The sequence below is a fragment of the Muntiacus reevesi genome, chromosome X, assembly GCF_963930625.1.
Source record: "Muntiacus reevesi chromosome X, mMunRee1.1, whole genome shotgun sequence".
NCBI classification, from domain to species: Eukaryota; Metazoa; Chordata; class Mammalia; order Artiodactyla; family Cervidae; genus Muntiacus; species Muntiacus reevesi.
In genome coordinates, this window is record NC_089271.1 from 91218746 (window position 1) to 91236010 (window position 17265).

The 17265-nt window shown below is 42.2% G+C and overlaps 1 protein-coding gene and 1 long non-coding RNA gene across 2 annotated transcripts in view; both read left to right on the forward strand.

Annotated features, from left to right (window-relative positions):
• Positions 1-1357: 1357 nt before the first annotated feature.
• On the forward strand, positions 1358-6760 carry LOC136153774 (uncharacterized). The gene is made up of 3 exons (XR_010660429.1): positions 1358-1631; positions 3660-3822; positions 5723-6760. It is a non-coding gene; the product is annotated as an uncharacterized lncRNA (long non-coding RNA).
• A 106-nt stretch (positions 6761-6866) lies between these two features.
• TRMT2B (tRNA methyltransferase 2 homolog B) overlaps positions 6867-17265 on the forward strand; it is a 47767-nt gene continuing 37368 nt past the window's right edge. The window contains 3 exon segments of the mRNA XM_065916799.1: positions 6867-6878; positions 7314-7325; positions 8594-8829. Coding sequence (XP_065772871.1) covers positions 6867-6878; positions 7314-7325; positions 8594-8829 — 260 coding nt within the window.

The following is a 17265-nucleotide window of genomic DNA, read 5'->3' on the forward strand; positions in this document are numbered from 1 at the left end:
TTCTGAATAAGAGAGAATTAAAAGGAGAGAGAAGAGACCTGAAGGTGCAGTCTCTGGCCTGGTTTCACTTACTAGCTCAGCATAGAATTGGAAACCTGAAGCAAAAGTTTGAGCTCCCATTTTGCTCAAGAGCCATTAGAGCAGTTAGGAAGGCAACAATTTGAGTCAAGGTGAGTACCCGCTCAAGTCTTTAGAAATGGAAAGCAAAAGTTTCTCTTTTTTTCTTTTCTTTTTTAGTGGATTAAATTTTTCTTCATCGGAGTATAGTTTATTTACAATACTCTTAGTTTCAGGTGTACAACATAGAGACTCAAATTTTTTATATATTAAAAAATATAAAATTCCCTGTGCTGTCCAATACATCCTTGTAGCTTATTTATTTTGTACGTCATATAAAGATCTCTTTTTAAAAAAGGTATATATTCACATGTGTGCACGTGTGTGTATACACACACAGTATATACAATTATTTTTGAATGATAATAGCTAACATTTATTGAGTGTGTGCTTACTCTGTTCTTAGCATCTTGCATGTATTAACTTTGTTAATCTTTCTCACAACCCAATGAGATAGGTGAAATTATTATGGACATTTTTTTCAGATGAGAAAACTGAGGCACTCAGCAATTATGTAATTGGCTCAAATTCACACAGCTTATAAGTGGCAGATCTGTGCTTTGAACCTTGGTCTGGTGGACAGTGTACTTCCCTGGTGACTCAGCCTGTAAAGAATCCGCCTGCAATGCAGGACACTTGAGTTCCATCCCTGGGTCGGGAACATCCCCTGGAGAAGGGAATGGGCTACCCAGTCCAGTATTCTTGCTTGGAGAATTCCATGCACAGAGGAGCGTGGTGGGCTACAGTTCATGGGGGTCGCATGGCTGTTAAGTGAGTTGCTGGTCCATGTTTAACTGCTATACTCACTAGGGTAATACATTGCCTCACACATAATAGGCATATTTTGCTTTGAATAAATAAATAACTGCTGACATTAAAGTGCTTTCATTTAAGCCCAATTAAACATACAAATCAAGTGTCATAAAATGAGATTCGCTTTGTCGTAAATTTTATTCTGTTAAAGTAACTTTTTTACAGCACACACGTGTGCATCCATTCAACATTGTGATTTGAGGAAACTCTACATCTCCCAATCTTCCATTCCATTAAGGATCTGATGCCTGTGACTCTACCACTAGAAAACTATTCTTTCAGTTGAAAGAGTTAAACGGCAAGTACCCGGGACAGGTTTAGGGCTGTTTACACCACAGGGGGGAAGTTTACTCAGGTCCACCAATGGGAGGGTGAGGAGAGCAGGCAGTGGGCAGGGTCACGCAGAGGGGCGGGGTGGGGGGAACTCGGGCGCGGAGGCGCCGGGCTGTAGGGCCGGTAGTGCTTTGGCGGAACGTCTCCAGAGGAAGTGCCCCGGGAAAAGTCGTGGAACTGGATCCTGAGACCGGTTGCCCGGGGGCCGGGCCGCTAGTTCTGGGCAGAAACTCCGCGTCCTGCCGCGCCTGCTTTCGGGAACTCGCGGCGCCGTGCGCACCAGGAAGTGACTCTCCCCAGCGGCTGCGATCCGGGCCCTTAGCTTAGTCTTTTCGTTGACCGCCTCTGGGTTGTATTGGTTACAGACGGTAAGAGGGGTGCGTGAAGTGTCCGAAAACCCGACTTGAATATTCCCTACGGTACAGAAAACTGCCTACTGCGCCAAACTGCCCGCCGGGCGGGGAGGGGGGAAGGTAGGCGGGGTGGGAGGGGACGACCCCACGCTGGCTGCACTTGGGCGCGTCCTGCCCTGCGTCCGTCTGTCTGTCCTCTGACCTCCGGGTTCCCGGCTCCCCAGACCCTGCAGCCGGCCAAAGTTCAGTAGTAGCCTTTCCTAGTGTCTCTTCTTGTTAGGCTTCTTACAGACTCGGTGGACAGAACTTGCCCAAAGAGGAAAGGGATGGTGGGGCTGTTGAATGGGGGTCTGGTGGAGGAAGGAAGGGCCTGACGGCACGAGGGCTGCAGTCACGGATGCGGCAGTAAACCCGTCTGTCCATCTGGCTTAGCCAGGAAGTATGTCTGGGACCAAGTCAACTGAAAGAAAGGTGAATGGAGAATGTAAGCAGGATCTTTTTCCGCTAGTGAACATTTGCTCCGAGGAGATCCATGGCTGTGTGAGGATCAGACCTACCACACAGTCTCTGCTTTGAACCTCTCTGAGCATTTCAGGCTGGTTTGCTATTCAGTCCTGGAGACTTAGTTTACCTTCATGTCTGGCGACTTTGGACTCTGGGTGCCTTTTCTGATCAATTCCTGAGGCAGAAGTAGAAAGATTGTCACAGTCTTTTTTTTTTTTTTTTTTTTTTTGAGCCCGAGAATTTACTTAAAACAGGAAACACTATAAAAACAAAATAGTCTTTTCTGTGAACAAATGCCCCCTCTGTCATCAAGAAACAGATATAACTCACTTTGGTATTACTGTACTGCATCTGAACATGTATTTCACTACAGAAATTACTGAGTATGATGAGAGGTTCTTTACCAGGAGAGATGTCTGGTTGGCACCTTGAAATAGTAGAGGTCTACTGTAGACTATATCTGATCATTTGGAGAAGGAAATCTAGAAAGACAAGGGGTACGAGGCAAATGGAGCACAGTCATTGTGGCAGTCAGGAAGGAAAGGGGCCACACTTTCCCCAAAAGTCTAGATGTTATGGGGTAGAGATAGCTTTCGTCAAATACCTCAGCTCCCCTGCCAACCCCACTAAGGCATGCAACTTCCTTCCTTCCTTGCCAGCTGGAGGGACAGTGCCCCTTTCCTGGATGAGCACCGCTCCCTTTCTTTGTAGTGGGGCCTCCTCAGTGCCCCCTCCAAACCATTCCTTATTCTTTGTCTCCTGCACCTTCACTCAATTCCTCTCTCTGGCTTTTGCTTTTCCTTATATTAAGTACACACATGTGTCTCACCTTGGAAAAAGGTCTTTCACAGGTCACACATTTAATAATATTAACAGATGGTGCAGAGTGAGCCTTAAGTTTCATCACACTGCAGCAAGCACTGAGGTTAGGAAGGTTTGTGTGTGTGTGTGTGTGTTTTAATTAATTAATTAGGCTATATGAGGTCTTAGTTGTGGCATGTGGGATCTTTCGTTGCAATGCACCAATTCTCTAGTTGTGGCACATGGGCTCAAATAGTTGTGGTGTGCAGGCTCCAGAGCGCACAGGTTTTAGTAGTTGGAACACGCAGGCTCTATAGTTGTTCCGTGCCAGCTTAGTTGCTCAGAGGCATGTGGGATCTTACTTCCCTGACCAGGGATTGAACCCATGTCCCCTACAGTGGAAGGCTGATTCTTAAGCCCTAAACCACCAGGGAAGTCCCTGTGTGCAGTTTTTTAAGTTTCCACATAATTGCTTTTGAGCTTTCCAGGTGACTCAGTCAGTAAAGAATCTGCCTGCAATGCAGGAGACCCACATTTGATCCCTGCGTTGGGAAGCTCCCTGGAGAAGGGAATGACTACCCAGTCCAGTATTCTTGCTTGGGAAATCCCTTGGACAGAGGAGCCTGGCGGGCTACAGTTCATGGGGTCGAAAAAAGTTGGACCCGACTTAGCGACTAAACAACAACAATAATAGTTTTTACCCTCACAGCACTCACATGCATTGTTATATCTTGCCAGGTTTGCAGGTTGGACACATTGAGGCACAAAGAAGTCAAGTGACACACTTTGAATCAGAGCCTGAGGCAGGACAGTGATACATGTTGAACACCTGCTGTGTTAGGCCCAGTCCTGAGTGCTTTCCATATATGAGGTCATTTAATTCTTACCACAACCCTGAAAGGTAGGTGTTACCAGTTCTCTTTCTATAGATGGGGACCCTGAGATTCATAGCACTTAAGTAACTTGCCCAAAGTCATAGAGCTAGTGAGAAGCCGAGCTGGGGTCCCGAACATGACCCAAAAGCCCATATTCTTAATCACATACCCTTTTCTGGGAATTGGTTGGAGTATGTTCATTTCCAAGGCAAACCATTCAATATCACAGTAATCTAAGTCTATGCCCTGACCAGTAATGCTGAAGAAGCTGAAGTTGAATGGTTCTATGAAGACCTACAAGACCTTCTAGAATGAACACCCATAAAAGATGTCCTTTTCATTATAGGGGACTGGAATGCAAAAGTAGAAAGTCAAGAAATACCTGGGGTAATAGGCAAATTTGGGCCTGGAGTACAGAATGAAGCAGGGCAAAGGCTAGTAGAGTTTTGCCAGGAGAATGTACTGGTCATAGCAAACACCCTCTTCCAACAACATGAAAGAAGACTCTACACATGGCTATCACCAGATGGTCAATACTGAAACCACATTGATAATATTCTTTGCAGCTAAAGATGGAGAAGCTCTATATAGTCAGGAAAAACAAGAACAGGAGTTGACTGTGGCTCAGATTGTGAACTCCTTATTGCCAAATTTAGACTTAAATTTCTTTCTTAAGTTAAAGAAAGTAGGGAAAACCACTAGACCAGACCATTCAGGTATGACCTAAATCAAATCCCTTATGATTATATAGTGGAAGTGAGAAATAGATTCAAGGGATTAGATCTGATAGAGTGCCTGAAGAACTATGGACGGAGGTTCAAAACATTGTACAGGAGGCAGGGATCAAGACCATCCCCAAGAAAAAAAAATGCAAAAAGGCAAAATGACTGTCTGAGGAGGCTTTATAAATAGCTGTGAGAAGAAGAGAAGTGAAAGGCAGTGGAGAAAAGGAAAGAGATACCCATTTGAATGCAGAGTTCCAAAGAACAGCAAGGAGAAATAAGAAAGCCTTCCTCAGTGATCAGTGCAAAGAAATAGAGGAAAACAACAGAATGGGAAAGGCTAGCCATCTCTTCAAGAAAACTAGAGATACCAAGATAATAAATATTCTATGCAAAACTGAGCACAATAAAGGACAGAAATGGTATGGACCTAACAGAAGCAGAAGATATTAAGAAGAGGTGGCAAGAATAAACAAAAGAACTGCACAAAAAAGGTCTTAATGACGCAGATAATCACGAGGGTGTGATCACTCACCTAGAGCCAGACATCCTGGAATGAGAAGTCAAGTGGGCCTTAGGAAGCATCACTACGAACAAAGCGAGTGGAGGTGATGGGATTCCAGTTGGGCTATTTCAGATCCTAAAAGATGATGCTGTGAAAGTGCTGCACTCAATGTGCCAGCAAATTTGGAAAAGTCAGCAGTGGCCACAGGACTGGAAAAGGTCACTTTTCATTCCAATCCCAAAGAAAGGCAATGCTAAAGAATGCTCAAACTACTGTACAATTGCACTCATCTCACACGCTAGTAAAGTAATGCTCAAATTTCTCCAAGCCAGGCTTCAACAGTACGTGAACTGTGAACCTCCAGATGTTCAAGGTGGTTTTAGAAAAGGCAGAGAGGAACCAGAGATCAAATTGCCAACATCTGCTGGGTTGTCAAAAAAGCAAGAGAGTTCCAGAAAAACATCTACTTCTGCTTTATTGATTACACCAAAGGCTTTGACTGTGTAGATCACAACAAACTGTGGAATATTCTTCAAGTGATGGGAATATCAGAGCACCTTACCTGCCTCTTGAGAAATCTGTATGCAGATCAGGAAGCAACAGTTAGAACTGGACGTGGAACAACAGACTAGTTCCAAGTAGGGAAAGGAGTATGTCAAGGCTGTATATTGTCACCATGCTTATTTAACTTCTTTGCAGAGTACATCATGAGAAACACTGGGCTGGATGAACACAAGCTGGAATCAAGATTGCTGGGAGAAATGTCAGTAACCTCAGATATGCAGATGACACCACCCTTATGGCAGAAAATGAAGAACTAAAGAGCCTCTTGATGGAAGTGAAAGAGGAGAGTGAAAAAGCTGGCTTAAAACTCAACATTCAGGAAACTAAGATCATGGCATCTGGTCCCATCACTTCATGGCAAATAGATGGGGAAAGAATGGAAACAGTGACAGACTTTAATTTTGGGGGCTCCAAAATTATTCCAGATAGTGGCTGCAGCCATGAAATTAAAAGACACTTTCTCCTTGGAAGAAAGGTTATGAGCAAACTAGACAGCATATTAAAATGCAGAGACATTAGTTTGCCAACAAAGGTCTGTCCCAAAGCTATGGTATTCCCAGTAGTCATGTATGGATGTGAGAGTTGGACTATAAAGAAAACTGAGTGCTGAAGAATTGATGCTTTTGAACTGTGGTGTTAGAGAAGACTCTTGAAGGTCCCTTGGACTGCAAGGAGATCCAACCAGTGCATCCTAAAGGAAATCAGTCCTGAATGTTCATTGGAAGGACTGATGTTGAAGCTGAAACTGTAATACTTAGGCCACCTGATGCAAAGAACTGACTCATTCGAAAAGATCCTGATACTGGGAAAGATTGAAGATGGGAAGAGAAGGGGATGACAGACAATGAGTTGGTTGGATGGCATCTCTGACTCAATGGGCATGAGTTTGAGTAAACTCAGGGAGTTGGTGATGGATAGGATGGCCTGGTGTGCTGCAGTCCGTGAGGTCACAAAGAGTCGGAAACGGCTGACGGACTGAACTGAACTGATGTTAACACCTGAACTCTGGGCCAACTTACATTTATCCTGTTAGAAATTTAACCACCCCCCCCACCAGAATGCTTCCATGTTATGACAGTTACCTTCTTTAGTACTTTGTAAACATACAAAATGTTATATGGCTAAATATTATAGCACTCATGTCAGCTTCCTTTAAATTACTTAGTGATCATGCATACTAATTTTGTGGTAATAGAAAGCCATGGAAGAATCTTTGTTAATAAACCTATTCCATAATTAAACTTTAAATATATTTCATTCTGAATTAAAGTATGACAACATGAAATCCAAGGTAGAGGGCAAGGGCAAAAAAGTTATTTCATGACAGATCAGTGAGGTGTCTGACTCCATTCACGTGTCCTGGGTGTTCAAAAAAGTTACACGTCAATGATCACGCACCATTAGATAAATAGGCAACAACACAAAGTCTTGTGTTGGGAAAAAGGGATTACTACCTCTTTTCAAAGTGAGGTCGTTCATCTGTTCTAACACTTCCAGTTTTTGACTCATAGTTATTCCCACTATTCTTTCCCCCTCTTCTCCTTTCCTTTAATATTGCCACCCCCACTCAGTCCCATACTGTGTTTAAACATCATGACAGTTGTAATTAACATGTACTGAGTTTTTGCCAGGCACTGGACACTGCGTTCTGAGTTTTACAAACATCATCTCTATTTAATGTTTTGCTAAGTGCTTTTTATTAATTATCCTTTGTTAACTCTTGCAGCTACTCTATAAGGTAGGTGCTATTATTATTTGCATTTTGCAGATGAAAAAGAGGAAGATCAGAAAGAATGATTAGCCTGCCAAAGGCCACCTAGCTAGTAGGTGGTGGAGCCAGGGAACTGCCCAGGTCTTCCTGACTCTAGGGTCTGCACTCCTAAGGTCTCAAACTCTCTTTTGTCCCTACTGCCTACCATTTCCCATTGCCTTATTTCCTGTTTTTCTTTGGACTCAGACTTACTGAATGGGTCAATGCTTTTGCCAAAAGTCATCTCCCTTGGCCACCAAGCTCTGTAATCCCCTGATTCAGCTGGGTTACCAGCATCTCATCTTGCTTTCCAAATATTGCCTTTCTCCCAGGTTTTGTCATTTTGCTCTTATCTTTGCTAAAAGCTCCTTTTTAATCTTGTAGACACTTGACCAAGTGTCTCACCCTGACTTCTCTCCTGAATTGTACTGCTTCTCTACTTACTTGTTAGATGTTTCCACTTGGATGTTTCCTTACCATTTCAAACACATGCCTCAAACATGACTTTGCTTTTTATTAACCTCTGTGTTTCATCTTAATTTTTCTATGTAAAGCCTCCATCAGCTTACAATCGCCTTCACAATAAAGTCCACATTTTACTCAGGCATTAAAGTTCTTCCAAATAACCCTTTGGTGGAACTTTTCAACCTGATTTCCCCTGTTCCCTAAAATGAACTACCATTTTAGCCAGGTTGATCGAGCCACTGTCCTTCAAATATTTGATTCACCTCCCTGCCATCTTTTAAGACCCAGTGCATGTTCTGCTTACTGTGAGAAACCTTTCCTGAGCAGTCATCAGGAACCAGGCATAGGGGATTATTTCGTCTTTTCCTGTGTCCATGCTTGGTCTCCTAAATTACTCAATAGATTATGACCTTTGTAACCCTTCTGGTATCTAGTGTGGCACAGTGCCTGTAACATAGTCAGTACTTACTAAATATTAGTTGGTTGATGGGTTGTTTAGTAGGAGGGTAGAATGGAGAGGGACTGGCCACAAAAGTGTGTCCAGAGAGTTGAACCCTTTTCTGGAGGACAGATACTATCTTTTCCTCATCTTTTTATATTGGGTGCCATAGCCAGTGCTTGGAGCGCAGTAATTGAGTTCAGCCAAGCAGTGACTCTGTGCCAGGCACTGTGCTAGGTGCTGGGTAAGGTTTCTAAATGAATGAAGGACTTTTGAAGTTGTTCTTCTGTTTCCCTACTTCTGTTTGTCCACCTTTCCTGCTGGTGAATTTCAGTGTTTCTGTGGTTGTCAGGTATTAAGAGTCCCAGTGCACAGCCCAAGATGCTTCCTCTCCAGAATGGGTCTCTTCTCCAAACCGAGGCTGCTCCCCAGGTATGCCAGAAAACCTCCAGGTTGGTCACAGCTCTTTCTGGGCTCAGCATGTAAAGAAAACTTCACCCAGGTGATAGCCAAGAAACGTCAAAGAGGACAGGAAAGTCAGAAGAAACCAAGACATCTTGGACCACTAGATGATTTCTGGCAGGAAAGGTAAGGCCCTTCCCTTTAACAAGTCTGAATCTCTGGGCCTGTTGAAATTCTGTAGGCTTGATGTGCAATGTGGCGTTGCGAGGATTCAGAGGGCACCTCAGGTAGGATACCCAGGACAAACTGAAAACATCTAAGGAATGCTGGTGGAAATGCTCTGGGACTGCAGAAAATATTCTTGCCTTTACGTGTGTTTTTGGCAGAAAGGGGATATTAAACTGTGATCCTGTGTCTAAAAAGGTCCAGGATAGGTCTGCTGAAAACAAGGGACTTGGAGATGAGATGGATTAGAAATGAATAGTCCCATTGCAGTCATGCAAATACAAATACACCTCATTTTATGCAACAACTGTGTTTTCTAAATCAAATTATATTTTAAAAGCGTTAGGGAGGTGAGCTATTTAAAGGAACCCAACAGTGAAGCCTTTTTGTAATATGATTAATTATCTCCTGATAAATCTGGACTTTTCTTATATTAGGTTTGCCCATCTGTTCAGCTTTGTTAAGCAGATAGCACCAAAATGGGCTCTTCTCCCAGACTCTTATCTCCCCGGGGGTCTGAGAGTTAGGTCTTCTTTTTTTTTTTTTTTAATTTTTTATTTTTCAGTGGGTTTTGTCATACATTGATATGAATCAGCCATAGAGTTACACGAATTTCCCATCCTGGTCCCCCATCCCACCTCCCTCTCCACCAGATTCCTCTGGGTCTTCCCAGCCCACCAGGCCCGAGCACTTGACTCATGCTTCCCACCTGGGCTGGTGATCTGTTTCACCACAGATAATATACATGCTGTTCTTTCGAAACATCCCACCCTCACCTTCTCCCACAGAGTTCAAAAGTCTGTTCTGTACTTCTGCATCTCTTCTTCTGCCCTGCATATAGGGCCATCGTTACCATCTTTCTAAATTCCGTATATATGTGTTAGCATACTGTAATGTTCTTTATCTTTCCAGCTTACTTCACTCTGTATAATGGGCTCCAGTTTCATCCATCTCATTAGAACTGATTCAAATGAATTCTTTTTAACGGCTGAGTAATATTCCATGGTGTATATGTACCACAGCTTCCTTATCCATTCATCTGCTGATGGGCATCTAGGTTGCTTCCATGTCCTGGCTATTATAAACAGTGCTGCGATGAACATTGGGGTGCATGTGTATCTTTCAGATCTGGATTCCTCAGTGTGTATGCCCAGAAGTGGTATTGCTGGGTCATATGGTAGTTCTATTTCCAGTTTTTTAAGAAATCTCCACACTGTTCTCCATAGTGGCTGTACTAATTTGCATTCCCACCAACAGTGTAAGAGGGTTCCCTTTTCTCCACACCCTCTCCAGCATTTATTGCTTGTAGACTTTTGGATAGCAGCCATCCTGACTGGTGTGTAATGGTACCTCATTGTGGTTTTGATTTGCATTTCTCTGATAATGAGTGATGTGGAGCATCTTTTCATGTGTTTGTTAGCCATCTGTATGTCTTCTTTGGAGAAATGTCTGTTTAGTTCTTTGGCCCATTTTTTGATTGGGTCATTTATTTTTCTGGAATTGAGCTTCAGGAGTTGCTTGTATATTTTTGAGATTAATCCTTTGTCTGTTTCCTCATTTGCTATTATTTTCTCCCAATCTGAGGGCTGTCTTTTCACCTTACTTATAGTTTCCTTTGTAGTGCAAAAGCTTTTAATTTTCATTAGGTCCCATTTGTTTATTTTTGCTTTTATTTCCAATATTCTAGGAGGTGGGTCATAGAAGATCTTGCTGTGATTTATGTCGGAGAGTGTTTTGCCTATGTTCTCCTCTAGGAGTTTTATAGTTTCTGGTCTTACATTTAGATCTTTAATCCATTTTGAGTTTATTTTTGTGTATGGTGTTAGAAAGTGTTCTAGTTTCATTCTTTTACAAGTGGCTGACCAGTTTTGCCAGCACCACTTGTTAAAGAGGCTGTCTTTTTTCCATTGTATATCCTTGCCTCCTTTGTCAAAGATAAGGTGTCCATAGGTTCGTGGATTTATCTCTGGGCTTTCTATTCTGTTCCATTGATCTATATTTCTGTCTTTGTGCCAGTACCATACTGTCTTGACTGTGGCTTTGTAGTAGAGTCTGAAGTCAGGCAGGTTGATTCCTCCAGTTCCATTCTTCTTTCTCAAGATTACTTTGGCTATTCGAGGTTTTTTGTATTTCCATACAAATTGTGAAATTATTTGTTCTAGTTCTGTGAAAAATACCGTTGGTAGCTTGATAGGGATTGCATTGAATCTATAGATGGCTTTGGGTAGAATAGCCATTTTGACAATATTGATTCTTCCAATCCATGAACACGGTATGTTTCTCCATCTGTTTGTGTCCTCTTTGATTTCTTTCATCAATGTTTTATAGTTTTCTGTGTATAGGTCTTTTGTTTCTTTAGGTAGATATACTCCTAAGTATTTTATTCTTTTTGTTGCAATGGTGAATGGTATTGTTTCCTTAATTTCTCTTTCTGTTTTTTCATTGTTAGTATATAGGAATGCAAGGGATTTCTGTGTGTTAATTTTATATCCTGCAACTTTACTATATTCATTGATGAGCTCTAGTAATTTTCTGGAAGAGTCTTTAGGGTTTTCTATGTAGAGGATCATGTCATCTGCAAACAGTGAGAGTTTCACTTCTTCTTTTCCTATCTGGATTCCTTTTACGTCTTTTTCTGCTCTGATTGCTGTGGCCAAAACTTCCAACACTATGTTGAATAGTAGTGGTGAGAGTGGGCATCCTTGTCTTGTTCCTGATTTCAGAGGAAACGCTTTCAATTTTTCACCATTGAGGGTGGTGCTTGCTGTGGGTTTGTCATATATAGCTTTTATTATGTTGAGGTATGTTCCTTCTATTCCTGCTTTCTGGAGAGTTTTAATCATAAATGAGTGTTGAATTTTGTCAAAGGCTTTGTCCGCATCTATTGAGATAATCATATGGTTTTTATCTTCCAATTTGTTAATGTGGTGTATTACGTTGATTGATTTGCAGATATTAAAGAATCCTTGCATTCCTGGGATAAAGCCCACTTGGTCATGGTGTATGATTTTTTTAATATGTTATTGGATTCTGTTTGCTAGAATTTTGTTAAGGATTTTTGCATCTATGTTCATCAATGATATGGGCCTGTAGTTTTCTTTTTTTGTGGCATCTTTGTCTGGTTTTGGAATTAGGGTGATGGTGGCCTCATAGAATGAGTTTGGAAGTTTACCTTCATCTGCAATTTTCTGGAAGAGTTTGAGTAAGATAGGTGTTAGCTCTTCTCTAAATTTTTGGTAGAATTCAGCTGTGAAGTCATCTGGTCCTGGGCTATTGTTTGCTGGAAGATTTTTGATTACAGTTTCGATTCCCTTGCTTGTGATGGTTCTGTTAAGATCTTCTATTTCTTCCTGGTTCAGTTTTGGAAAGTTATACTTTTCTAAGAATTTTTCCATTTCATCCAAGTTGTCCATTTTATTGGCATAGAGCTGCTGGTAGTAGTCTCTTATGATCCTTTGGATTTCAGTGTTGTCTGTTGTGATCTCACCCTTTTCATTTCTTATTTTGTTAATTTGGTTCTTCTCTCTTTGTTTCTTAATGAGTCTTGCTAATGGTTTGTCAATTTTGTTTATTTTTTCAAAAAACCAGCTTTTAGCTTTGTTGATTTTTGCTATGGTCTCTTTAGTTTCTTTTGCATTTATTTCTGCCCTAATTTTTAAGATTTCTTTTCTTCTGCTGACCCTAGGGTTCTTCATTTCTTCCTTCTCTAATTGCTTTAGGTGTAGAGTTAGGTTATTTATTTGGCTTTTTTCTTGTTTCTTGATGTAAGCCTGTAATGCTATGAACCTTCCCCTTAGCACTGCTTTTACAGTGTCCCATAGGTTTTGGGTTGTTGTGTTTTCATTTTCATTCATTTGTATACATATTTTGATTTCTTTTTTGATTTCTTCTATGATTTGTTGGTTATTCAGAAGCGTGTTATTTAGCCTCCATATGTTTGAATTTTTAACAATTTTTTTCCTGTAATTGAGATCTAATCTTACTGCACTGTGTCAGAAAAGATGACTAGAATTTTTTCAATTTTTCTGAATTTTCCAAGACCAGATTTATGGCCCAGGATGTGATCTATTCTGGAGAAGGTTCCGTGTGCACTTGAGAAAAAGGTGAAGTTGATTATTTTGGGGTGAAATGTCCTATAGATATCAACTAGGTCTAGCTGATCCATTGTATCATTTAAGGTTTGTGTTTCCTTATTGATTTTCTGTTTAGTTGATCTATCCATAGTTGTGAGTGGGGTATTAAAGTCTCCCACTATTATTGTGTTACTATTAATTTCCTCTTTCATACTCGTTAGTGTTTGCCGTACATATTGCGGTGCTCCTATGTTGGGTGCATATATATTTATAATTGTTATATCTTCTTCTTGGATTGATCCTTTGATCATTATATAGTGTCCTTCTTTGTCTCTTTTCACATCCTTTATTTGAAAGTCTATTTTATCTGATATGAGTATTGCGACTCCTGCTTTCTTTTGGTCTCCGTTTGCGTGAAATATTTTTTTCCAGCCCTTCACTTTTAGTCTGTATGTGTCTCTGGTTTTGAGGTGGGTCTCTTGTAGACAGCATATATAGGGGTCTTGTTTTTGTATCCATTCAGCCAATCTTTGTCTTTTGGTTGGGGCATTCAACCCATTTACATTTAAGGTAATTGTTGATAGGTGTGGACCCGTTGCCATTTACTTTGTTGTTTTGGGTTCACGTTTATTCAACCTTTCTGCATTTCCTGTCTAGAGAAGATTCTTTATCAATTGTTGAAGAGCTGGTTTGGTGGTGCTGAATTCTCTCAGCTTTTGCTTGTCTGTAAAGCTTTTGAATTCTCCTTCATATCTGAATCAGATCCTTGCTGGGTACAGTAATCTAGGTTGTAGGTTATTCTCTTTCATTACTTTCAGTATGTCCTGCCATTCCCTTCTGGCCTGGAGGGTTTCTATTGATAGATCAGCTGTTATCCTTATGGGAATCCCTTTGTGTGTTATTTGTTGCTTCTCCCTTGCTGCTTTTAGTATTTGTTCTTTGTGTTTGATCTTTGTTAATTTGATTAATATGTGTCTTGGGGTGTTTCGCCTTGGGTTTATCCTGTTTGGGACTCTCTGGGTTTCTTGGACTTGGGTGGCTATTTCCTTCCCCATTTTAGGGAAGTTTTCAGCTATTATCTCCTCGAGTATTTTCTCATGGCCTTTCTTTTTGTCTTCTTCTTCTGGGACTCCTATGATTCGAATATTGGGGCGTTTCACATTGTCCCAGAGGTCCCTGAGGTTGTCCTCATTTCTTTTGATCCTTTTTTCTTTTTTCCTCTCTGCTTCATTTATTTCCACCATTCTATCTTCTACCTCACTTATCCTATCTTCTGTCTCCGTTATTCTACTCTTGGTTCCCTCCAGAGTGTTTTTGATCTCATTCATTGCATTATTCATTTTTAATTGACTCTTTTTTATTTCTTCTAGGTCTTTATTAAACATTTCTTGCATCTTTTCAATCTTTGTCTCCAGGCTATTTATCTGTAACTCCATTTTGTTTTCAAGATTTTGGATCATTTTTATTATCATTATTCTAAATTCTTTTTCAGGTAGATTCCCTATCTCCTCCTCTTTTGTTTGACTTGGTGGACTTTTTTCATGTTCCTTTACCTGTTGGGTATTTCTTTGCCTTTTCATCTTGTTTAGATTGCTGTGTCTGGAGTGGGCTTTCTGTATTCTGGAGGTCTGTGGTTCCTTTTTATTGTGGAGGTTTTACCCAGTGGGTGGGGTTAAACGATTGGCTTGTCAAGGTTTCCTGATTAGCAAAGCTTGCGTCAGTGTTCTGGTGCGTGAATCTTGATTTCTTCTCTTTGGGGAGCAATGGAGTGCCCAGTAATGAGTTTTGAGATGGGTCTATGTGTTAGGTGTGACCTTGGGCAGTCTGTATGTTGACGTTCAGGGCTATGTTCCTGCGTTGCTGGAGAATTTGCGTGGTATGTCTTGCTCTAAAACTTATTGGCTCTTGGGTGGTGGTTGGTTTCAGTGTAGGTATGGAGGCTTTTGGACGGTCACTTATTACTTAAAGATCCATGCAGTCAGGAGTTTTCTGGTGTTCTCAGGTTTTGGGCTTAAGTCTCCTGCCTCTGGATTTCAGTTTTATTCTTCCTGTAGTCTCAGAACTTCTCCAACCATATAGCACTGATAATAAAACTTCTAGGTTAATGGTGAAAAGTTTCTCTCCCGTTAGGGACACCCAGAGAGGTTCACAGAGTTACATGAGGAAGAGGAGAGGGAGGAGGGAGATAGAGATGAGCAGGAGGAGAAAAAGGGGGACTCAAGAGGAGAGAGACAGATCTACGAAGTTGTCTGATCCCAGAGTGTTCTCCGTAGCCCAGACACCCACAAAGATTCACAGAATTGGATTGGGAAGAGAAGGGGAAAGGAGGAAATAGAGGTGTTCTGAGGTAGAAAACAGAGAGTCAAGATTGGGAGAGAATAATCAACACACTCCTGAATAAAAATGGGAGCTGAACATTGGATTCTTAAATGTTCACAATTTATATCATATACTGAAAAACAAAAATCTAGAGTAGAGGTTAGACTCTTAAAAATACTATATTAAAAACAAAAACCAAAACATAAAAAAAAAATTTTAGAAATATATATGAAGTTTGGTTTAAAAATAGGGCTTCTCTTCTTTTTTTTTTCCCTGTAAGGTTATAGTGTATTGAAAATGAAAATTAAGGAGTAGTAAGAGGAGTACTAGATGACTTTAAAAGAAATAAGAGAAAAAGAAAAATAGAAAATAGAAGAGAAGAAGAAAAAAGAAAAGAAAAAAAGAAAAAGAAAAAAAAAGAAAAAAAAATTGTTTTACCTAATTAAAAAAATTGTAAAAATCTATGAAAATGAAAGTTAAGGAGTAATGGGGGAGTAATAGGGAATTTTAAAGGAAAATCAAAGAGAAAAAAGAAAAAAAATATTTTTTTCCTACTTAAAAAAAAAAAAAAGAAAAGAAAAAATATATCTAGGAATTTCTCTGGAGCTGTTTTGGTCAGTGTGGGTTCCGCTCAGTTTCAGATATCTCCTCGATCCAGTTTACACTTCTCGATATCTACAGGCCCTTCTGGTGAAGTCGGTGTTTTCTTCAGGGATTTTAATCTGTTGCACCGGTTCCTTCTGAAGCCTTTCCCTTTGTTTATTTGGCTTCTGTTGCCGGTTTCTTCCGCGCCTAATTTCCGCCCTGACACAGGCGGGCGGAGGTGGATTCTTATTCAGGTAGTTAGTTCCGTCGCGTTGCAGGGAGGGGCCGGCGCCGCGGGGAGGGGCCGGCGCCGCGGGGAGGGGCCGGCGCCGCGGGGAGGGGCCGGCGCCGCGGGGAGGGGCCGGCGCCGCGGGGAGGGGCCGGCGCCATTTTCTCCGTCTGGGCTGCTCAGGCTCCCGGCGGTTCCAGCCCTCGGGTGATTCACAAAAGCGCGGAACACAAAGCTGCGCCTGCGTTTTGTCCCTAGGCCGCCCGAGTGGCTCAGGCAGCCAGGCGCTTGTCGGGCGCTCTCTCCCAGGTGCGGCGCATCTTCTGCCCTGCGCGATCCGAGCCTCAGTTTCCGCCCGCGCCAGTCGGGTGCGTGCGCCTTCTGCCCTCCGCGTCCCCAGCCCCAGTCCCCGTCTGCACCGGCCGGGCGTGTGTACCGTGTCTAGCCGCGACCCTCCCGGCAGATGTCGATCATCCAGAATCTCGGGAGGTCTTTTATTAGAAGGTGGAGGCCTGTTTGCAGTGCGGTAGGGGATGCGGTCCTTGGGGCCGAGCCTGCCCCCTTCCCCTCCCCCCTGCCTCCTGCCTCCGGCGGGGCTGGGCCGGTCCGCGGCCTGCGAGCTCTTCTCAGGACTTTCTCTGTCCCTTTGTTCTGCGAACGGCCGGCAATGTGTTCTGGCCGGTTAATTTTCTCTTTCTTTTGCTGTCCCACAGTTCAAGCTGGGAACTCACAAAAGCTCCCTCCGATTGTCCTCAGGGCACTCAGGCCCGGACCCTGCCCCAAGTAATGCCGCCCACTCCTCTCCGTTCCGCCCCCGCTTGCTGGTGGAGGATGTGGGTGTCTGGGGTACTTTTCTGCTGGGAGTTGCTTTTAGGCTCCTAATCTGTGGGTTTTATTTATTGTATCCCTCCTAGTCAGATTCAAACTCTGAGATTCAAACACTTGCCCCAGGCCCGCCAGTGCGAGGGTTTCCCGGTGTCTGGAAACGTCCTCTATTAAGACCCTTCCCGGGACGTATCTCCGTCCTTAGCTCTTTTGTCTCACTTTTTATCTTTTATATTTTGTCCTACCTCCTTTCGAAGACAATGGGCTGCTTTTCTGGGCGCCTGGTGACCTCAGCTAGCGATCAGAAGTTGTTTTGTGAAGTTTGCTCTGCGTTCAGTTATTCTTTTGATGAATTTCTAGGAGAGA